Below are 23,020 nucleotides of genomic sequence, written 5' to 3'. Positions count from 1 at the left end.
AGAGGTTGGAGCAGGATATTCATCTTGGAAAAACACAAGTTCATACATCTGGGCAAAAGTAATCCAAACATGAGTTTGAGATGGGCAGGAATAGCCAGGCTAGAGCGCCTGGGGGGAGGGGATAACAAGCCTCAGGGCCCTGAAGAGCTCAGCCATGAGGTAGTCTACGAGGCTCTCTGACTTTGTAGAGGTCCCAGAGAGGGGAGTAGGAGGCTTGAGACATAGATGGGAACCCCTGGACTATAACTTTACTGGAACAGACCACCAAAACCAGTCAGATGTCACTGTTTCCAGAGAGGCACAAGAGAAGCCTGGGGGTTCAAGGAAAGGAAGGCCTGAAACTCTCCACACCCATGTCAGGTCTCTGCTGTCTGCCTAGGCTTGCCTCCTGAGAGCCACTGCTCTCCAGTTACAGAACTTCTATGGGCCAGGTTCCTGGGGTAGATTATATATGTAGGCAGAGGGAGACTACATGGCATGATTTTTCTACTTAGCATTTAATGTTCTTTAGACTCGTTCAGGCTATTATACTACACATCCCTTTTATCTTAAGGCCACCTAGTACTGGATATATACAGAGGAGGTGACATGCCTCCCTAGTGTCCCTAAGGCAGGTCTTCCCTTCTCAGACCCACTCTTCACCGCCTTCCTACAGTGGAATTGTGTGTGGTGACTAAGTCAATTGAGGAATGAAACCTAATGCCATTTCCATATATGAATCTTTTAAAACACACACACACACACACACACACACACACACACTTGTGTGTTCTGTCTGATAAATTGAGAGGAGGACCTTGGCAGATTCTATGGCACAAGGGTGATCGAGGTGGAGGGACAAACATGCCAGGCAGACAGAGCTTAAGTGAGAAGTTTTATTAGAAAGGGGAAGGAAAGAGAAGAAAGGTAAAGAGACACAGAGACAGAGAGGACAGAAGAGAAGAGACAGGAAAAGTCCTGTCTGCCCCAGGGGCACAGAGGGAAACAGAGAGCAGAAAGGGCGTAAATGAGCAGGGTCTTTCTTTTAAAGAGGTCCTTTGCACCTGCATGCAGACTACTTAGCCATGGAACCCTGGGCTGACCAGGGTCCTACCTGAGCGCATTTTGCCAGGTGACAGGGGCAGACCAGCATAATCTCTGAATCCTTACATTGTCTGTACACGTGCCTGCAGGCCAGAAGAGGGCACCAGATCTCATTACAGATGCTTGTGAACCTCCACATTGCTGAGAATTGAACTCAGGACCTCTGGAAGAATGACTAGTGCTCTTAACCACTGAGCCATCTCTCAACACACACACACACACACACACACACACACACACAATAAATCTTAAGTCTCTGTTCGGTGGATTCTTTACTATAGTTCAAGGACTACTCTCCAACAAAGGTAACTCCATTCAAGCACATCTCAGTCACACTGGGTCCAAGACCTATCCCATAACTATGTTTCCTACTGCTAGCCCTCCTGCAAAAGCTACTTCCAGTACCTGAGTAGTCTCAAATGGCATTCCAGGAGAGATCTCTTCCCCTCTCCACCTGTCCTAGGAGGATTACAAACCTGTTCTTTAGTCTGCTCTGGGACTCAAATAGGCACACAGTTACATATAGCACACTCAGTATTCACAACCCACCGCTAAGTCAAACTACTCTTGAACTGGAAATGTCACCTTGCCAGGCCAAATTTTAAATTTATATTTGGTTCCACTTGCCATTCTTTCCCTACAGTATTACCAAGTTGGTTGTGCTACTTAGATCACAAAAATATCCCAGTGGGGCTGGAAAGACAGCTCAGTAGTTAGAGATCACTTGCTGGTCTTGCAGAGGGCCTGAGTTCAGTTCCCAACCACTCCCTAACTCCATCTGGCACTCTCTTCAAATTTCCACCGGTACCAGGTGTTAATCCCAACCACCACCGACCATCATGGCCAAATTAATTAAAGCAAGCATTTTTACTCATGAGGGAGGTTGCCTCCCTCTAAGGTGGGGTTCCAGAGGTCAGCATGGGATGTGAGGAAGACAAGGCTTTTATGGCTCATGGGTAAGGGTTTTCCAAATGGGGGGTTTGATAGGCAAAACAGGTGGGCTTATAGGAGCAGAACATAACAGGTGGTCAAAACAAGATCATCACGACAGGTGGTCATTTAACCTTTTGAAACCAAGGTGGAGCTGTAAGATGTTATAAACAACTTTTTGAAACAAAGACATCATTGCCATTCCTGGAGCAGGCAAGTACAGAGCAATTTGTAGTTAAGATTACAAGTGGGGCATAACTCAATCCTTGAGGAACAGAGGTTTAATCATGAACAGGAATGGACCTAGTTTGTCTTTTTACTATAAGATGGCTTTTAAACCTAAGATGGAGGAAGGCTGGTTTTTTACAGGCATACATGTGGTACACATACATGCATTCAGGCAAAACAGCCAAGGACATAAATCTTTTCTTTAAAAAAAAAAAATGTTAAGGGACCAGAGAAACAGCTTAGCGGTTAAGAACCACTTGTTGCTCTTGCAGAGGACCCCAGTTAGGTTCCCAGCATTCATGGGGGCCATTGCTCATCGGTTCCAGGGATTTGACACTTCTAACTCAGCACGCACCAGGCATCCACGCGGAGTATAGCCAGCCACACATGTAAGCAAAACACGTATACACATAAAATAAAGATAAAATTAATAAATTTTTTTTTGAAAATAGAAAAGTGGAGTTTCTGCCAGTACAGTTTTGGTTTCTTTTCAGATTTAAATGTTTGATCCATTTGGGATTTACTTGCTGTAAAGCAGTGGGGGAGGGAGCAATTTCTGTCTTCCCAAATGAAGGGCCAGCTGTCTCAATGCCGTTAGATTGGAACTTTCACACTCCAGCAGCTCACTCGCAGACTACACATCTGCTCTCCTTTGCGGCACAGGCGCCGCGTCATCAGCATTGGCAGCTGGACCAGGGTAAGCCGAAACACCTCCTTTGGGGAGCGGGGGTGTAAAGGAAAGGGTTGGCGAAGACCCGGTCCCCGAGGGAAGAACAAGGTCGGCCCAGTCCAAGGCGAAGCTCCGCCCACGGACCCACGCCCTCGCCTCTAAGATCTGCAGATTCAAGGGTGCTTTCCCCGAGAGTGGGTCCAGTAGCCGAGGAGTCATTATTTGCATAGAGGTGGGGCCTCAGGAGGGAGCCCCAACCTTCCCAGAGCGCGCCTCATTTGCATAGAGCCCTCCACCCACCCCACTCGCCTCAGTGGAGCAGATAGCACTTCCTCTCGCTGCAAGCTTCCTCGCGGTCCTTCCGCCTTCTTTCCTGACTTTGGCTTCCTCTGCGGCCTTCCGTGTCTCCAGAGTTCCGTGTCCAGATGCTTCCCAAGCGGCGGCGAGTGCGGGCTGAGTCACCACGCTGCATTGTTGCTTCCTCCGCGCCGCCGCCGCCGCCGGCGCGCTTCCCGGGGGTGGCCATTTACCTGGCGGAACCGCGCATGGGCCGCAGCCGCCGGGCCTTCCTCACGCGCCTAGCGCGGTCCAAAGGCTTCCGCATCCTAGATACCTACAGGTGTGCAGCTCCTGCGAGAGCCCGGTGTTGGTGGGATGCCAGGCTTGCGGGGGTGCTGGTGTAAGCCGGTCACCCCAGCGTATGGACCCGCCGTGGCCCAAAGCGGGAGATGGTTCTAAGCACTTGCGGCTTTGCATTCTAAGCCAACCCTGGCACTTCGCGGTTGCGGGTACCTTCCTCCAACTCGAGTTCCTCACTTTGAAAGGGTGCCATCAAGCCAGAGGCTTCTTAAAGAGCCATACAAGGAAAAATAGTTAGCCATATTTGATAGCTGCTCTCCCTCCCAGTGAGCCAGTGGTGCTAGGATGTCCTGAGTTTGCCGAGTAACCAACCAGCTCCCGTAGAGAGAGAACATGCCCAGGGCAATAGAGTAACTTTGTGATTGAGGATAATGGAACTTGGAGCCTGTGTCCTCTGGCTGGCTAGCTTGTTTGCATCCCCCTCCCCCATAATGAAACATTCCTAAGAGACTAGTAGTGCCCCAGACTCACGAGTGGAGAAAACAATTTAAGATTGCACGCGACTCTACATTTTTTACAAGATAGTTTGCATTGAATTCCTCCAATGTAAAGGATACACAGAGAACATGGGGCATGTAGCAAGAGGTTGCCTACTGAGGTTTGAACAAATAAGCAAAGACTCTTGCGTCTGGATTTAAATCTTAGCAGAGTGGGATGCCTGCCTGGCATCCTAGTGCAAGGGTGCTAGAGTTCAGGCCGGCATGTCCTACATAGCAAGTCTCCAAACAACAGTTAGCACTGAGATCAGAACCACCTGACCCTGGCCCCTGCTGCACCCCTTGCCCTGTGGCAGAGGGTGGCAGACAACAAGTCAGCCTGGCTTGTGAGAGTGGCTGCACCAAGGGTCAGGTGGAAGAGTGGAGAGCTGTCCCTCCATTAGGAGGGGCTGGCAAGGCTTTCCAGAAGAAGGGACATTTGAAGAATGCAGGGCAGTCACCATGCAGAGGGCCCTGCAAGAGCAAAGGTTTTGGTGGGGTAGAACAGCAGGGGCCCTGGGTTTCATTCTCCTCCTCCCCCCCACCCCAGCTCAGAGGTGACACATGTGGTCATGGAGCAGACTTCAGCCAAGGAGGCCATCTGCTGGCAGAAGAACATGGATGCTCATCTCCCAGGTTGCCCCCAGCCAGTTCTGCTGGACATCAGCTGGTTTACAGAGAGCATGGCCGCTGGGCAGCCTGTCCCTGAGGAGCCCCGGCACCGCTTGGAGGTGAGCTAGTGAAGGACTAGCTCAGCTGGGACAGATAACACAATAGCAGTGCCTCAGTGTCCTTAGGAGGAGGTGGGGAGTGAGGGTTCTCCCAGGACTGTAGAGGACCCTGAGAAGCCAGGAGAGGCCTCAGCAGGGATTTTGGGGCTAAACCATCCTACCTCTGTCCTAACCACGTGGGACCTGCTTACTTCTAGTATATTTAGGTGTTTCTTCCTTAGTACTTGGGATGGACTGAGTTGTCAGGGGCCCGTCCTTGAGATGCTCCAGAGCCAGGCTGCTAGGAGACAGGAGGCAAGCTCCCTCCCTTTTGAGACCTCAGTCCCCAGCCCACCTACATAGAGTACATGCCAGTCCTGCAGCTTCATGATGACCTGTGCCTTACCCTTTTGCAGGTAACTCAACCCAAGAAGGAGCCCCCAAGCTCAGTGATGATGCCAGCTTATGCCTGTCAGCGACCCACCCCACTCACACACCACAACGTTACCCTCTCAGTAAGCTGCATCTATGAGCAGATGCCCACCCAGAGAGAGGGGATGTGGGTGTAGCTGGTTGGTAGCTAAAATGTTGAGGCAAGGTCTCATGTCCACCTTGTATCTTAACCAAGGGCCCTCCCCGCAGGAGGCTCTGGAGATCCTGGCAGAGGCTGCAGGTTTTGAAGGCAATGAGGGCCGCCTTCTCTCCTTCTACAGAGCAGCCTCGGTGCTCAAGTCCCTTCCCTGCCCTGTCACATCCCTGAGCCAGCTGCAGGGGCTGCCCCACTTTGGAGAGCATTCCTCTAGAGTAATCCAGGTATGTGCTTGTCATACTGAGTGGTTCGAGTGTGTGGAATGGGGAGTCCTGGGCCTGGTGGTTCATAGCCCAGTCTGGAAGGATGGGCATACACACGGATGCTGCTTCGAGGCCACAATAAACACACCAGCACAGATTCCTGGCGTGTGAGTTGTTCCCCGTCCCTAGTGTAGATGAGTAGACTCGGTGCTTGTTGCTGGCATTGGTGTCATTGTTAGCAGTCCCGGTTCACAGTCCCAGGATGTCTGGGGAGTGTAAGAAAGCTCGCTGAAATGTTTTTTGAGGACCCAACATTGAACCAGACTTTTGGATACTTTTCCTTCAAGAACCTGTAGTAGCAAAAGCTGCTTTTAGATGAAGTCACACATGCTTCTAAAGGTAGACATTGGAACTCATGAGGAGTGAGCCTTAGCACAGGTCCCATTGACTGTTATAACTCCAGCCCTGAAGAGCTTTTGTGGCGGGAGAAGCCGCCACTCCAGCTGGGCCTTGCATTTTGGTTACCTCCCTGGGTACAGTCTCCATTTCCAAGTACTACTGGTTCCTGACGCCACAGAGTCTCTCTGCAGAGTATGGAGGGAACAGCCTCACTCTCAGGCTCAGAGTTTTGTTTGTCTCCTGTCCCAGGAGCTGCTGGAACATGGAACATGTGAGGAGGTGGAACAGGTTCGCTGCTCAGAAAGGCACCAGACCATGAAGGTGTGTGTTGGGGGAGGGAGCGGCTTAGGACCCTGGCAGGTGTGCACAGCACATTCCACAGCATAAGCAAGCAGCCAGCAAAGGCCTTTTCACCCAGCCCTGGGGTGATAGTAGGTCACTAAGAAATGGCAGCTAACCTGACACCTGATGGGCACCAGGCTGCCACGTGGAGAGCAGGCAGAGGCTGTTTTGAGCATTGGGAATTTTTTGCATCACCTTTTTTTGATGGAATATTCTCAGATGTATTAAAGAGCACACTGAACAAAATATGTGCGCTAGGACGTGGAGGGGGCTGCCTCTGTGGCCGCAGGCTCTTGGTGCCTGTTTGTATGGGGCTCTTGTACCTGTGCCTGCTCACTGCTAACCTGATATGGAAGCCACCTGGGTCCTTTGCTTTATCTGCTCTGGCACCCTCTGCCTCTCCTTTTGTAGTTGGAGATTGTCAGATCAGTGGCCTGAGATTTGTGGCCTCCCCAGAGGGTGAGGCTCATGGTGAGGCTCATGGAACACTGCACAGAAAACTGTCAAAAGTATCGGGGAGGGCCTGGAAGTATCCTCTAGCCAAGGGACCTGGGTCTGGCTATTCTGCGGAGATCAGGGATAGAGTCTGAGCTGAAGTGATGTTGATGTTGACATAGGTAAGTGAATTGTTTCTCCATCAGTCTTAGTCCCAGCCACGGTGAGGTTTCCTGAGCAAAAGAGAAAGAGAAACCCTGAAAGATGTCAGAGGGGTCCTTCTCCATTCTGCCTCCTGGGCACCCCAATGTCCAAGAAAATGTCCATACCAGCAGAAAATTGTATTAGTAATTAGAATTTTTTTCCAGGATAGGGGCTTGATTGAGACTTCATCATACTGAAGCTGAGGCTGGCCCCAAACTCAAAGCAATCCTCCTGCCTCTGCTTCCCAAGTGCTGAGATTATATGCCTGAGGACCTCCCACTTGTAAAAATAAATAATGTAGTTGTTAGCTAGGTATTTTACTTTTTTTGTTTTTATTTTGTTTTGTTTTGTGTTATTTTTGTTGTTTGATTTTTCAAGGCAAGGTGAAGCCTTGGCTATTCTGGAATTTGCTCTGTAGGCCTGGCTGACCTTGAACTCACAGAGATCCACCCGCCTCCGAGTGTTGGGATTAAAGGTGTATGACCACCACTTAGTTTTAATTTTTAAAAATGTTGCTTATTTATTTGTGGGAAGGCCCACACAATGGCTCACGTGGCGGTTAGAGGTCCAGGGATGGAACTCAAAACTTCACTGCCTGCCTACCTGTTTTGAGGTAGTTTTGCTTTGTAGTGCGGGCTGACCTAAGTCTCCTAAGTGCTAGACTTTTTGTTCATTTGGTCTTGGTCTTGGTGGACTATGTCTCACACAGCCCAAGCTGAGCTGGAACACACTCTAGCTGGGCCCACTTTCCTCCTACCCTCATCTCCCAAATGCTGAGATAACAATGCACTGCCATATTCAGATTATTTTTTTGTAGGTTCATTCTTTAACTTACATATATGCGTGCACATGTAGGAATATGTGCATCTGTGTGTTTATGTACATATACATTTGAGTGAGGTGGACAGAGGTAACACATACCCTGGAGATGTAGATGCCTGACATGGGATTGAACTCAGGTCCTTTGCAAGAGTAGTTCTTGATCTTTTTGGTTTGGGTTTTGTTTTCTTGAGACAGAATTTCTCTGTGCAGCCCTGGTTGTCCTTGCTCTGTAGGCCAGGCTGGCCCTGAACTCAGATCCATATGCCTCTGCCTCCTGAGTTCTGGGGTTAAAGGCGTGCACCACCACTGCCCAGCTAGTACCAGATTTTTGAAAGCAGGTTCTGTCCATTGCAATGACAGTGGTCTGCCTAACACTGTGAGTGCAGAGAGTCAGGGAAAACAGGACTGAGGAAAGCCCAGTAAAGACAGGGCCAAGACTGCTCTTCTACAAGGCAGCTCCATTTTGTTTGTTTGTGATCAGGGTCTTGCTTATAATTCAAGGCTGCCCTAGCATTCTAGATCTTCCTGCATCTATCTGTCTCCTGAGTGCTGGGTGACAGGCATGCATGGCCACAGCTGGCCTCCATCCTCCTCACACAGATGGGTACCCTCCACTGTTAGGAGACATAGCTACAGAGGGGTTTGGACCATGTGTCTGCCCTCCACTACCGTGCAGGCTGCCCTTACTCTCATTCTAAAATTCCTGGGGAGAGTCTCAGTGATTGGCCCAAAGCAGGCAAAGGCTCCATGGGTGATGCGGTATTTGAATCTTTGAGAGCAAATTCTCCATACCTGCTGTGGGAGAAGCTAGTCAGGCCTCCAGTGCCTCTGTTGAAACCACCCTCTCTGTTCACTCCTCCTTGGTTTTGCTGCTGAAGGGAACACATGGTAAGACCCAGCAGCAGTAAGCGGAGGTGTCCTCCCAGTGAACTAAAAACCTGGTGAGCCTGTATGTCTGGATAACTCTTTCGGTCTATTGTAAGCTTAGGCTGGGCCTGTGCGTTAAGGGGACAGACATTTTAGAAGGGGTGAAGTTTCCTGAAGTTTTCTGGTAGTTGGGCAGCTGAAATCTGCTGTCCCTATGAGGGCTATTCTCAGGGTATGTGGGTTCAGGCTCCTGAGAGCGTGGTTTAGGTAAGCCAGACTCTAGGATTGGGCCCTGGTCCTGTGTCACTGGGCATGAAGCCACACTCTCAGGGAACTCTTCCATGGACTTTGCTTCTGACCTATCCATCCCTTTTTCCACATAGCTCTTCACCCAAGTCTTTGGGGTCGGTGTGAAGACTGCCAACCGGTGGTACCTGGAAGGACTGCGAACCCTGGAGGAGCTCAGAGAGCAGCCGCAGAGACTGACCCAGCAGCAGAAAGCAGGTAAACGTCCCAGGGCTGCCTGGATCTGAGAGCTCTACACAGTGAACCCTTTAGCTCTGCTGCGCAGCATGCGGACTTCCTGGGTGCTGGGGAGCAGCTGGGGCAGAGGGTTCTGCCTCCCTCTCAGTGATTGTTGTCATAGCATTGCCACAGCCCAGGCCTCATGTTTCCTCTTGCTTGATTTCAATTGTGTTGGGGACAGCCTTGGTCTGGGCCAACCTGTCCAGTGTGCTACCAGGTGTGTACGGTTTGTGGTATGGGTGCCTCCACGAGTGGAAATAGTAGAAACCTTAGATTTGTTGCACCTAGTTTGAGTTCTCTCCTCTATTTGCTAGGTATGTAACCATGACTTCAAGACTAACCTCTCTGAGTCTTGGTTAGCTCCTCTGGAAAACACAGAGAAAATGGAAGTGCTTCTGGAAGCCAGTAGGTGGTGAGCAGACACTTGGTCTGTGTAGCCTGCCTGGTCGTTCTAGTGGTCTTGGCTGGAGACTCTGCTGAAGGGCGCCATGGCCTGCCAGTGGCCTCTCTGGGGTGCTGCCTGCTTTGGTTTCTCTCCCCAGGGCAGGTGTGTGCTAGGCATTATAATTCCTCATGCCTAAACCTCCCTAACTGAGCATGGAGGGTACAGCAGTGCCCCTTTGCCTGGCAAGAAGACAGAACAGGCCAAAGGAGAGGAGGCTAGTCGCAGACCCATCTTCATCACAACTTCTACCACCTTTTGGTTGCCTTTGATTCATGGAGAATCTAAAACTTTAAAAGGGCTGCCTGCATCTTGCCATTGCTAGCTTCATTGTCCCATGTAACTCTGAAAAATTTTTTCGTTTGTTTGCTTTGTTGTGGTGTTGAGGATTGAACTTTGGGCCTTATAAGGCATATGTTAAACAAACTCTCTGCCCCAGCTCTCTGGTATGTAGTCCTGGTTGGCCTGGAACTCTATATATAGACTGCCTGTCTCAAACTAATTTACTGGAGTTTTATAAGATACTATGTTTGTGGGGGATTTGGGTAAAGGGCACAAAGGATCTTGTTCATTTCAATTGCATGTGAATCTAGTTATCCCAAAATAAGAATGTAAGTTTAAAAGGAGAAGTGGATCATGTATAGGATCTCTGCTCCAGCCCCGGTGGGGGATGTCCTTCTGTATTGGTTCGTAAGTAGATGCTGATTGGCCAGTAGCCAGGCAGGAAGTATAGGCAGGGTTACAAAACTAGAAATGCTGGGAAGGAGGAGGATAGCAAAGCTGCCAGAAAGACACCATGTAGCCACTGGAGGAGTAACAGGTCCGGGCATTCTCCAGTAAGTCAGCACCATGTGGAAATACTTAGATGAATAGAAATGGGTTAATAAATAAAAGAGCGCTAGCCAGTAAAAAGCCTAAGCCATTGGCCAAACAGCTTATAATTAATATAAGCCTCTGTGTGTTTATTTGGGGCTAAACACCTGTGGGACCAGGTGGGACAGAAACTCCATCTGCATGGCTCCAACCTTTCCCTCTGCCTTTCCTCCAGCCGCAGGGCTGTGGTGGCTGCTGTGTGCTGGGGGGGGGGAGGCTCCATGAGGAAGATGAGTTGTGCTGCCCACAGGGCTTCAGTACTACCAGGACCTGAGCACCCCAGTTGGTCGAGCTGATGCTGAGGCTCTGCAGCAACTGGTGGAGGCAGCCGTGAGACAAACCTTGCCTGGAGCCACTGTCACACTGACTGGCGGTTTCCGGAGGTAAGAGGGCCCACCATGCCTTGCAAGTGTATGCTAGGCTCTTCCCGGAGGTAGGGACTTGAGTTGTGGACACGGAGGTGGCCTTTTCCACTCACTGAAAGGAACGTGACTCCATGCCGAGGACTGAGAATCAAAGTTTCTCTTTCAGGGGGAAGTTACAAGGTCATGATGTGGATTTCCTTATCACTCACCCTGAGGAGGGCCAAGAAGTGGGGCTGCTGCCCAAAGTGATGAGCCACCTACAGAGCCAGGTGAGGGCCTCCAGTGCCCTGCCCAGGACTGACCACCGACCAGCCTTCTACCCGCCCAGAACGGTGGTCACACGTGGCCACACCTGCCTCCCTTCTCGCAGGGACTTGTCCTGTATCACCAGTACCATCGCAGCCACTTAGACTCTACCCACCTCCTGCGGCAGAACTACACCATGGATGCTTTTGAAAGGAGTTTCTGCATCTTGGGCTTGCCCCAATCCCCACATGCAGCTTCAGCGGGGGCCCTGCATCCCTGTCCAACACGGAAAGCCGTGAGAGTAGATCTTGTGGTCACTCCCAATAGCCAGTTCCCCTTTGCTCTTCTTGGCTGGACTGGCTCCCAGGTAGGTCATGTGTTCCTTGGGGGGCCTGGACCTAGGATGGGTCAACCCTGCTAAAAGTAATTGTTGTCCCCGTCTCTTCCCAGCTTTTTGAGCGGGAGCTACGGCGTTTCAGTCGGCAGGAGAAAGGGCTGTGGCTGAACAGCCATAGTCTTTTTGATCCTGAGCGGGTAAGTTGCCAGGAACTAGGGTAAAAAAAAGTTGCCATAACCTGAATCCTGGTCCACAATCTCAAATATAACGCACACTGCCAGGTAGTATGACATGGTCCCAGCTACACTGCACAGTAACATGCCTTGCCCCCAGCTACATTGCATGGAAGCATGGCCTGGGCTCCAGCATTACCCTCTTGTTCCTTGCAGAAGACATTTTTCCATGCAACTTCTGAGGAAGACATTTTCAGATTCCTGGGCCTCAAGTACCTTCCTCCAGAGCAGAGAAATGCCTGATCCTGCCTGCTGGCTACCACATCCACCATCCACAAAAAATGAGGGGTTACCTCACGTTTGAGCAGGGATGTTTCTGGACAGAAAGTGGGCTTCCACCCCATGGCCTCATGTACACAGATGGAATTTTCAGCTGCTGGAACATTGGCAAGATATGACCCTGAATTAGATTTCAACCTCCACACTCCTCCGGCGAGGGGCTCGGAGCAGTTTGTCCATCACGGAACTGTGGCAGAGTTTGGAGTCTTGTAGTCCTGGTGTGCCCATTTGCTGTCCAGCTGTAGTTGCTGTCTGCTGCAGGGTACCCTAGAAAAGAGACCCTGCCATGTGCTGAGCTGACATGGAAATATAATTCTGGCTGTGAGGTATTGCACAGAAGCAAGAAGCCTGACTGAGGGCTGTTCTACCCCCAGAGAAGGAAGTGGCCCGATTAGAAGCCTCCAGTGCTGGGGCTGTTGGGCACCACCACCCACAGAGCCGGGCACCAGACTCCATAAGCAGCACAGCCCCAGGGTCAGAGCTCCACATGCCTCCTCTTCCACTCTTAGCTGTTGGCTTCTCCCCCCCCCACCAGCCTGGCCGAGCCTGGCCTGCCCTCCCTCAATCCCCTGTGCATCCATCCACGCCCCAGCAGTGAGTTCTGGGAGGGCTGGTTCCTAGGACAGACACTATACAGCCCAGTCTGGCAGCAGTACTGAAACCCAGCAGGATCATTGGGCAGCAGCTGAGAACGCTTGCTGTCCTGAGTTGTCCGCCGCTGGTCCTGTCTCTTGAAGACACATCGCTCTGCTGCTTCTGATGCCCCTGCAGCAGTTCCAAACCTGCGGTCCCCACAGGTCCTGTGGCTCTAGCATTTCGGTCACCTCTCCCAGTCTCAGCTGTCCCCCTCCAGTTACACCTCCCCCCACTTTCCCAGTTCACCTCCTGTCCCTGCTTCCGGACCCTGGGTGACCAACCCCTTCACCTCTGCCGCACAAGCACTGAACTGGGCTCATCACAGCGTCCTCTGCTCCCTCACATCCCCAGGCACCCTCATGCCTACTGCCCACCTACTGCCACTCTCCCTGCTTTCCTCAGCACTGGTGGAGGAGAGCCTCCTAGATCAGTCACCATATTAACAAGTATTTTAAAGATTAACATTCAATAAAGTGGAGTCTTAGTATAGTTTTTGTGAGTTGTAGCACGAGCGCGCACGAGCGCGCGCGCACACACACACACACACACACAGAATGGACACTTCTGCCACTACTATCAAGTATGCAACAGCTCTGTCCACCAGAAACTCGCCTTAAAGCACACTGGTATATATGACGGGCTTTGCCCCTGAAATTCATTGTAGACGTGCAGCTACACTTTATGTAAGCTGTTGTTGGCCTCTGTTAGCAAATGCTCTGGAGGTTCCTGCAATTGTTACACTTATCAAGCTTGTTTCTCCTGTTGCTACACACTGTGAGAGTTCCACCCTCTGCTCAGCTCCTGAAGATTTTCACAGGCTTTGTGATTGTGACTAGAGCTGCTATGGGCATACATGCAAGCATTTCTTGTTGCTGGGACGAAAGCAACTTAAGGGAGAAAATGTTTATTATGGCTCACAGTTCAGTCCATCATGGCCTGGAAGGCATGAAGCCTGAGGGAGCTGGTCATGGTGACTCCTTGGCCAGGAAGCAGAGATGAGTGTGCATGCTTAGCTAGTCTTTATGCACTAGCAAGCTGAAGAATGTCATCACATTCAGGGTGGGTCTGCCCACCTTAGTTAACCTAATATAGATAATCCCTCACAGGTGTGTCTGGAGGCAGCTTTTCTTCTATGTAATGTTAAGTCTATCAAGTTAATATTCAAATCACAAATACATTTTTATTTCTTTTGGGTAAATAGCCAGGCATCAGATTATTGGGTCATGTGTAGTAGTCAGGGTTCTCTAAACTTACAGAACAAACACACACACACACACACACACACACACACACACACACACACACACACACACTTTTGCCTCTATTTCTCTATTAAGAAGTCTCTATTTAGATGCACCCAATTTTTAATTGGGTTATTTGGTGTTTTGGTGACTAGCTTCTTGAGTTCTTTGTATATTTTGGAGGTAGACCCTCTAATGAGATTGATGACTACCTTATATGCCATCCTAGAGACTTCATCCAGTAGCTAATGGAAGCAGAAGCAGAGACCTACAGCTAAGCACTGAGCCAACAAACTCCTGGAGTCCAGTTATAGAGAGGGAGGAGTGATGAGCAAAGGGGTCAAGACCATGCCGGGAAAATGCACAGAAACTGCTGACCTGAGCAAGTAGGAGCTCACAGTCCCTAGACTGACAGCTGGGGAACTAGCATTAAGACTGAACCAGGCACCCTGAATATGGGTGTCAGTTGAGGGGCTTGGGCAGTCTATGGTGCCACTGGCAGTGAAACCAGTATTAATCCCTAGTACATGAATTGGCTTTTGGAGCCCATTCCCTATGGAGGGATACTCTCTCGGGCTAGACATGAGGAGGGGGGCTTGGTCCTGCCCCAAATGATATGACAGACTTTGACTCACCCTCTCTGAGGAGTGGATGGTGGGGGGAATGGGAGGACAGGATGGAGAGGGAACTGGGATTGGCATGTAAAATAAGATTGTTTTTAGTTTAAATTAAAACAAATTTTAAAAAGAGGATTTATTAGAATGGTTTATAGGCTGTGATCCAGCTAGTCCAGCAATGTCTATCTACCAACGGAAGATCCAAGAATCCAGTAGTTGTTCAGTCCACAAGGCTGAATGTTTCAGCTGTCTTCAGTATATGCCAGAAGTAGGCCATAATGCCAATGAATAAGTAACTTGCCAACAAGAGGGAGAGCAAGAAGGCAGAGAGAGAGGGGGAAAGGCTGCCATGAAAAGGAGGGACCCAGACTAAAGCTGGATCTTTCTACCTCAAAAGATTCAGTATTAAAAAATGGGTCTTCCCAGCCTGGTGATAGTGGCACATGCGGTTAGTGCTAACACTTAGGAGGCAGAGGCAGGTAGAGCTCCATGAGTTCGAGGCCAGCCTGGCACACAGAGTGAGTGTCAGGAGAGGCTCCAAAACTACAGAGAGAAACCCTGTCTTGACCAGTAACAAAAAGGGTCTTCCCACTTCAAATGATGAAATTAAGAGAAAGAGTTCCTCACAGGTATCCCCAGCCTTATGTCATGATTAATTTCCAAGTGAAAACAACAAGCAGGTCATAATTCCATCTAACATAGTCTAACTATCCCATGTACAATTGCAAATTCATTGTATATTTAGCCAGGTCCTAACTACACCTAACATGATACAACTATCCCTCACACAACTCAAATTTTAGAATAAGTGTCAAAGTCCCTTGAGAAACATTCTTTGGGAATCTCACAAGTAAAATTGCATCTCTCAATTGATGCTATATTATGTGATAAAGGAAACACAAATATCTGTACAAACATACCATTAACAAACTATAACAGAAACACGCATGTCAAGTACACAGAGTTGTTTCTGCAATGGGTCACGTGGTATTAACTGATATTTATAACTACTTTCCTCTACTACCCATTCTGTATTTCCTCCACCTTCACCAAGCACCTCAGTGGGTCTTCACTCTTTCTGGAAGAGTGACCCATAACCTCATTCGTGAAGGCAGGTCTAATTCCTGCTTGGATTAGGTTGTAGTTTCCCTGTAACATTAATCACTGGACATGTTAGCACCAAGAGACTCCAGACACAATCTTTCTTAACTCAAGTGTGGTGAAGCAATCCAATTTCCCCATGGTAATCTGGATCAATCATATCTCCTAACACTTACTCCTTTCTGAGCTGTTGGCTTAAAGGCACTAGAAGCCTAAAGTGGACAGGGGAAGTCTGGGCTTCCAGTTCAATGGGATGTTTGTTATGTCTCCTGGCAGGAATGCTCCCTGCTCTGAAACCAAAACTTCTAGGCCAGCAGAATGTAAGGTCATGGGAACAAGAAGACTATTTTTTCCTAGTAGTTCACTAAGGGTAATCGTGAGTGGAGCTGTCACCCTTTCCACCCCTTGACTCTGGACCCTTGGATCATGGCTATGGGAGAAGCCATACCATATATGGGACATTGACTCAAAGCATACACTGCCTCCTGGAGAACCCTGTCCACCTCTCCAGGCTGCTGCCACCTAACTGGTCCTGTAACTGTGTCTTCAAAAGGCCATTCCACCTATCTATCTATCAGGCCAACTGCTTCAGGATGGTGGGGAACATGGTAAGACCAGTGGATTCCATGGTTGCGGGTCAACTGTCACACTTCTCTGGCTGTGAAGTGAGCTCGTTGGTCAGAAGCAATACTGTGTGGAATACCATGATGGTGGAGAACACAGGCCCTATTCTTCTCTTCCCTGGTCAACTGGTCTGGCACACACCCGGTCCGGGTTATAGGTGCATGCTTAGCAGCAGACAGCACTATATTGGGAGTAGAAACCATAGGCATTTGGGTAATTTCTTCATGTAACTTTCTTATAACAGGCGCCTTCAGGACCTGCTTGGGCCCTAACACACGCACGCACGCACGCACGCTTGCGGGCACACACACACCACACTTCCATTTAATAACAGATTGTTGCTGTGCATGGCTTGATGGGTCACACAACACCAGCTCATAATGGGCAGCTCAGGTCACATGGTATCTTGGTAGGCCTGTTGTCAAACATTCAGCTTCCACTAAGGCCTAAGAGCAGGCCAAGAGCTTTCTCTCAAAGGGAGAATAGTTGTCTGCGGATGATGGTAGAGCCTTGCTCCAAAATCCCAGAGGTCTCTTCTGTGATTCACCTATAGGGACCTGCCAAAGGCTCTGAACAGCATCCCTGTCTGCCACCCACACCTCAAGTATCATTGGGGCTGCTGGATCACATGGTTCAAGTGGCAGAGCAGCCTGCAGAGCAGCCTGGACCTGTTGAAGAGCCTTCTGTTCCAGAGCCCACACAAAGCTAGCAGCTTTCCCAATCACTTGGTATATGGGCCAGAGTAACACCCAAGTGGGGAATGTGCTGTGTCCAGAATCCAAATAGGCCCACTAAATATTGTGTTTCTTCCTTGTGGGAGGGGCCAGTTCAATAACTTATCCTTCATCTTAGAAGGAATATCTCTGCATTTCCACACACTGGACTCCTAAGAATTTCACTGAGATAGAAGGCCCCTGAATTTTGGTTGGATTTATTTCCCATTCTTTAATGCATATATATGTTACCAACTAGTGCAAAGTGAGTGCTGCCTCCTGCTCACTTGGTTCAATCAGCATAATGTCATCAGTATAATGAACCAGTGTGATGTTTTGTGGAAGAGACAAATGATTGAGATCCCTTGTAACTAAGGTGTGACATGGGGCAGGAGAGTTAATATATCTTAGAGGTGAAACTGTAAAGGTATAGTGCTGGCTTTCCCACTGAAAGCAAATTGCTTCTGGTGGTCCTTATGGACAGGTACCAAGAAAAAGGCATTTGCTAGATTAATATCTACATACCATGTACCAAGAGACGTGTTAATCTGCTCAAGAAAGGACACCACACCTGGTACAGCAGCTGAAATTGGAGTCACTGCTTGATTGGTTTCAATAGTAAACTGTCATTCTCCACAATCCATCTCTCTTCTGCATTGGATAGGAGAGTTAAAGGGATGTGGTGGGACCACCACTCCTGCATCTTTCAAGTCCTCGGTGGTGGCACTAGTTTCTGCAATTCTTGCAGGGATGTGATACCGCTTTTAATTCACTATTTTCCCTGGCAGGGGCAACTCTATGAGTTGGTCTTCAGCCAAACTCCATAAACCCTTACCTTAATTGGAGGATCTCCTGGAATCAGTATCAATTCAGAACCATTCAGAACCAGTATCTAACTGTTTTAGTTAGGGTTTTATTGCTGTGAAGAGACATCATGACCACAGCAACTCTTATAAAGGAAAACATTTATTTAATTGGGGCTGCCTTACAGTTCAGAAGTTTAGTCCATTACTATCATGGAGTGAAACATGGTGGCATGCAGGAAGTCATGGTGCTGGAGAGGTAGCTGCTAAGATTTCTGCACCAGGACCTGCAGGTAGCAGGAAGTGACGACAACACCCTGGCTGCCCTTGAGCCTCTGAGACCTCAAAGCCCACCCCCTAGTGACACACCTCCTCCGACAAGACCACACCTACTCCGACAAGGCCACACCTTGTAATAGTGCCTCTCCCCATGGACCTATAGGGGCCATTTTATTCAAACCTCCACACCGATAGACACTAGAAAGAACGATTGTTTCCTCTCCCCCAGTGTACAGTTACCCTTGCAAAAAGTCATAGGTCCCTCTGGGGAAGAACTGGAGAAAAACTAACAACAAAACTCTTATCTAGTTTTATCAAGGCTCTTCCTCAGAGAAACTTAGCTGTCCCTTCATTCCAGGGGTCCTAGGTCTGGAAACTGGCTCAAATCTGTTTCATCCTGGAAACACCATTGTTAATCAGCCAGAATCAAAGGTCCATACAAGTCATGCCACCATGACTTTACCTGCACTGTCCATTATGGGTCAGGCCATTATAGACACTGCTCTGCCCATTATGATAACTACGATCACCTTGGATTTAAATATTCAGTGCTGCCACTTGGGCCCTGCTACTCAGTTAAACCCACTGTATTTATTTCGTCTAATTAAGCAGCAGCATCTGGAACCCAACAAAGCTCTTCAAATGTGTGGGTGCCTCTCTCACCATTGTGTCTTACAGGATCAGTGAAGGGCATGTCTTCTGGGCCTCCCATTGTGGAAGATTAGGTTTCACACAGCACCCTTTCATCAAACACTAAGCCGAGGGATATCAGGCATCTCCAACTCCTTTTCACTAGGCCATCTTTCAGCCAACCATTCAAACAAACTTTTGATACTTTTTTTTTTTTTTAACTGAGTAAGCTTCTGTCAAACCTAGAATCTCCAGTCAGAGGACCTGTATCAATAAACTCAGCCTGATCTGGTTTTATGTTTCTTCCACGGTTATCCCATGCCCTTAAAGTCCATTCCCACACACATTCCCCAGACTCTGCTTCAATGAATTAGCAAACTCATTATGCTCATTAGTAGTGTATCATGGACTACACTTTTTAGCTAGAAGCCTGTTTTAGGTCTGGTTATAGGTCTAGAGCCAACAATTGTTGAGTCCCGAGAGACATCTGTATTGTCTTGCCATGGAATATTATTTTAACTGGCAAAGATGTGTTTCATTTGCTTCTGCTGCAGAATTTTACTTTAACTTTGTAAAGGTGTGCTTCTTTTGTTTATACTGCATTTGTTTAATGATGTAAGAATGTGCGTTTAACTATGTAAAGATGTGTTGCATCTGTTTCACCTTGCCTGCCTTAAGCACCTGGTTGGTCTAATAAAGAGCAGAATGGCCAATAGCTAGGCAGAGTTGGTGGGCCAAGAGAATAAATAGGAGGAGAAATCTAGGCTGGAGAAGGAAGAGAGGAGAGAAGGAGGAGGAAAGAACACCCAGGGCCAGAAGCCAGGCAGATGCAGCCAGCAGACACGAGAAACAGTGAAGGTAAGATGTACAGAAAGAAAGGAAAGGGTAAAAAGCCCTGAGGTAAATGGTAGATAAAGTGAAACACGTTAATTTAAGTTAAAAGAGCTAACCTGAAATGAGCTAAGCTAAGGCCAAGCATTCACAACTAATAAAAAGTATCCATGTCATGATTTAGTAGCTGGTTGGCAGCCCAAAAGAAAAAAACCTGGTATAGTTTCTCCTTCAGGGAAAACCACTGTTGTTTTAGCATACAATGAAGGATTGTTTTTCTCAGTAAAAGGAAAAGGAGGTATTTCAGAGGATGGCGTACATCTGCTGTGGGTGTAGAGACTACTTGCCCAGGTGAAATAAACCATTGAGAATCTGAGATTTCAAAGTTCTCAGCCTCAACAGGGTCCCCCCAAGCCCCACAAGTTACAGGATCCCCTTCCTTACCAATTAATGCCCACATTTTACCTGCCAATCCCCTCTGAGTCTGTGACTTGGTTTTCTTTGTAATGTAGCCAACCTTATAATGTAGGCTTCGGTTTGATTTTCTGAACTTGGGCCCTGTGGCTGCTGAGATTGCTCTTCCAGGGCATACTTAGAAATCTTTGGACCTTTTATGTGTGTCTGGAGATGGTCAGTTTTATCACTGAGCTTACTGTTGTCTTTCACATATTCTGAGATGCTAGAAGTTGGTTGTCTTAGTCAGTGTTGTGTTGCTGTGAAGAGACACCATGACCATGGCAACTCTCATAAAGAAACACATTTAATTTGGGACTTGCTTAAAGTTTCAGAGGCTTAGGCAATTATCACCATGGCAACACACAGGCCGACATGGGATTGGAGAGCAGCTGAGAGTTCTACATCCCAAATCCACAGGCAGAAAGAAGAGAGAGACTATGGGCTTGGAATGGTCTTTTTGATTACCTTAAAGCCTGGCCCCCAGTGACACGTTTTCTCCAACAAGACCACACCTTTTAATACTTTCAAACAGGGCCACTCTCTGGTGACCAAGTATTCAAATCTATGAGCTTATAGTGGCCATTCTCATTCACACCACCACATTGATTAATTTTATCATGGAGTTCATGCTTTCCCTTTGCCAATTTACCAAAAAATGCTAGGAGCAACCAACCACCATCATCATTTTCCTTATTTTTCCTCAAATGGTCAAAAGTTGCCTTTCACAGTTGGTGAATCAGGATAATCAAATGCATTTGTCTCCTTACAGTTATAAAATAGTTCACACCATGAGCTTTCAGTACTCTCTGAGCTTCTAGGAGATGCTTCAGTGACTGAAAAGACTTCAGTGATGGAGAGGCTTCAGTGATTGTAGGCATTGGTAAACTGGAAAGCCTATTCCAGATACTTTAAAAATTCATTCTTATGCATCTGTTGCTCTAGAATCTATCATCCATCCATCCATCCATCCATCCATGCATCCATTTCTCTCTATATCATCTATCTATCTATCTATCATCTATCCATCTGTCTTCTTTCTATCTATCTATCTATCATCATCATCAATCTTATTATAGAGAGAAAGGGGATTAGAATAGCTTACAAGCTGTGGCCCAGCTGGTCCAACAATGGCTATCTACTAACAAAAGGTCCAAGAATCCAGTAGTTGTTCAGTCTGTGGGGCTGGATGTCTCAGTTGGTCTTCAGTATTCAGCAGAATTCTGAAGAAGTGGCTCTATGACAGTGAAGGAATGGACTTGCCAGCGAGAGCAAGAGCAAGCAGGCAAAGAGAATACAATCTTCTTCCATGTCCTTCATATAGGCTGCCAGCAGAAGGTGTGGCCCAGATTATAGTTGGGTTTTCCCACCTCAAAAGATATGGATTAAAGATGAATCCTCCACCTCAAAGATCAATTATTTAAGGAAAAAAAAATCTCTCACAGGTGTACCCAACTGAGTTTTAGTTAATTCCAAATGTAGTCAAGTTTACAACCAAGAATAGCCATCATAAGTGGCAAGTTCATGTTAACATTTTATAAGAGCAACCTATTGTCCAGCTTGATTGTGCCATGTTGTAGTTCAGTGGCAGTGTTGTGCTTGGACAAAGACTCCAAGGACCAGAGTGTGAATTTGAGAATCTTTATTAAGCTGGCCAGCACCTACATGGAGAGAAACAGTTTTCCCTGAGCAACCTTGACTGCTGCCTGCAAGGAATTTTAAAAGCAAAACTCATATCCTGATTGGCAGTTGCAGGGGAAAGTACAAGCAAGCAGTTAGCTGGGGCATCTTAACCTCAGGTCCCTGAGTCATGGTTGGTTTATTTTCTAAGGGATTTCCCACAGTGGAGGGGAAGGGTGGTCAGCTCTGAGTCAGATCTTAGATAGCTGCTTTAGGCAGACACAAGATGGCTCTGTCACAGTGTGAGCCACTCTGTAAGTTAACAGTCTCCTAGGAGACTGTTGCTCTGGATATTCCCCTGCTCATTTTAGCTGTTCTGATGGGGATGGGGCTGAAGCAGTAGTTTATTGTCATGTAAACAATGTAACCCTCAAAAACTCATGTGCTGAAGGTTTGATCCCTAATACAGGAGCTCAGAGATGGGCCTTTGGGAAAGTTTGATTAATCATGAAGTGCCTGATATAATCGTGATTTAATCCACTGATGGATTAATACTTTGAAGGTGTTACTTGGAGAGAGGCACGGAAGCTAGAGGAGGGGCCTCATCGGAGGAAGTATGTTTCTGGGGTCTTGCCTTGATATATGATGTCCTCATGTTTTCTGGCCATTGTACCATAACCAGCCCTGCAAACACTCATACACTTGCATGTGGTACTTGTGGGGGCTGGGAGAATGTATTGGATCCCCTAGAACTGGAGTTACGGATGGTTGTAAGCTGCAATGTGGGAGTTGGGAACCAAACCCGAATCCTCTGCAACAGCAGCCAGTGCTCTTAACCACTGAGCCATCTATCCAGCTCCACAGATTGGGCTTTTTGTAGATTCAAGTTAAGATAAACACCCTTTATTACTGTTTGACGGTATGAATGCTCTGTTTTTATTTTGTTTTGTTTGTTTAGTTGATTGGTTTTGGTTTTTCAGGACAAGGTTTCTCTTTGTAGCCCTGACTGTTCTGGAACTCACTCTGTCTACCAGGCTGGTCTCAAACTCACAGAGCTCTATCCGCCTGCCTCTGCCTCCTGAGTGCTGGGATTAGAGGTGAGCGCCACCACTGTCTAGTGTTCTGTTTTCAGCCTGACAGCATTTAGCATTTTGAATACTGAATTACTTTTCATTTCCTGGAATAAGCTCCCTTGTTTTGGGCATGTTCTCTCATGTGGTTGGGATTGTTTTGCTTAAAGATTTATTTATTTTGTATACAGTATTTTGCCTGCACACCAGAAGAGGGCACCAGATCTCATTACAGATGGTTGTGAGCCACCATGTGGTTGCTGGGAATTAAACGCAAGGCCTCTGGAAGAGCAATCAGTGCTCTCTTAACCTCTAGCCATCTCAGGATTTTTATGTTTGTCTTCATGAAGGACACTGGTTTGTAGTAGTACCCGATTTCACTATTGGGTGCCTGGTTATCAAGTTGTTGCTTAAGTTATGATTTTCTTGTTTTCTGGAAGAGATTATAAAAATTATTATTCTCGGGCTGGAGAGATGGCTCAGCAGTTAAGAGCACTGGCTGCTC

At 47.9% G+C, this 23,020-nt stretch overlaps 1 protein-coding gene across 2 annotated transcripts; it reads left to right on the top strand.

The window, feature by feature from the left end:
- Positions 1-3,228: 3,228 nt before the first annotated feature.
- Polm (DNA polymerase mu) lies at positions 3,229-11,908 on the top strand. Of its 2 annotated transcripts, none has more exons than XM_051200585.1 (11): positions 3,229-3,530; positions 4,577-4,757; positions 5,153-5,251; positions 5,379-5,549; positions 6,177-6,248; positions 8,981-9,101; positions 10,688-10,820; positions 10,969-11,071; positions 11,173-11,415; positions 11,499-11,582; positions 11,775-11,908. In XM_051200585.1, the coding sequence occupies exons 1-11, from the start codon at positions 3,337-3,339 to the stop codon at positions 11,859-11,861; spliced, it is 1,488 nt and encodes a 495-aa protein (XP_051056542.1). In that variant the 5' UTR covers positions 3,229-3,336; the 3' UTR covers positions 11,862-11,908. The 2 variants fall into 2 exon arrangements, with proteins under 2 accessions (XP_051056542.1, XP_051056543.1); XM_051200586.1 differs by having other exon boundaries at positions 3,419-3,530; positions 4,582-4,757.
- The last annotated feature ends 11,112 nt before the right edge of the window (positions 11,909-23,020 follow it).

Source organism: Phodopus roborovskii, unplaced genomic scaffold (assembly GCF_943737965.1).
Source record: "Phodopus roborovskii unplaced genomic scaffold, PHOROB, whole genome shotgun sequence".
Lineage (NCBI taxonomy): Eukaryota > Metazoa > Chordata > Mammalia > Rodentia > Cricetidae > Phodopus > Phodopus roborovskii.
Note: the sequence above shows the minus strand (reverse complement) of the source record. Positions and strands in the feature narration are given on the sequence as shown.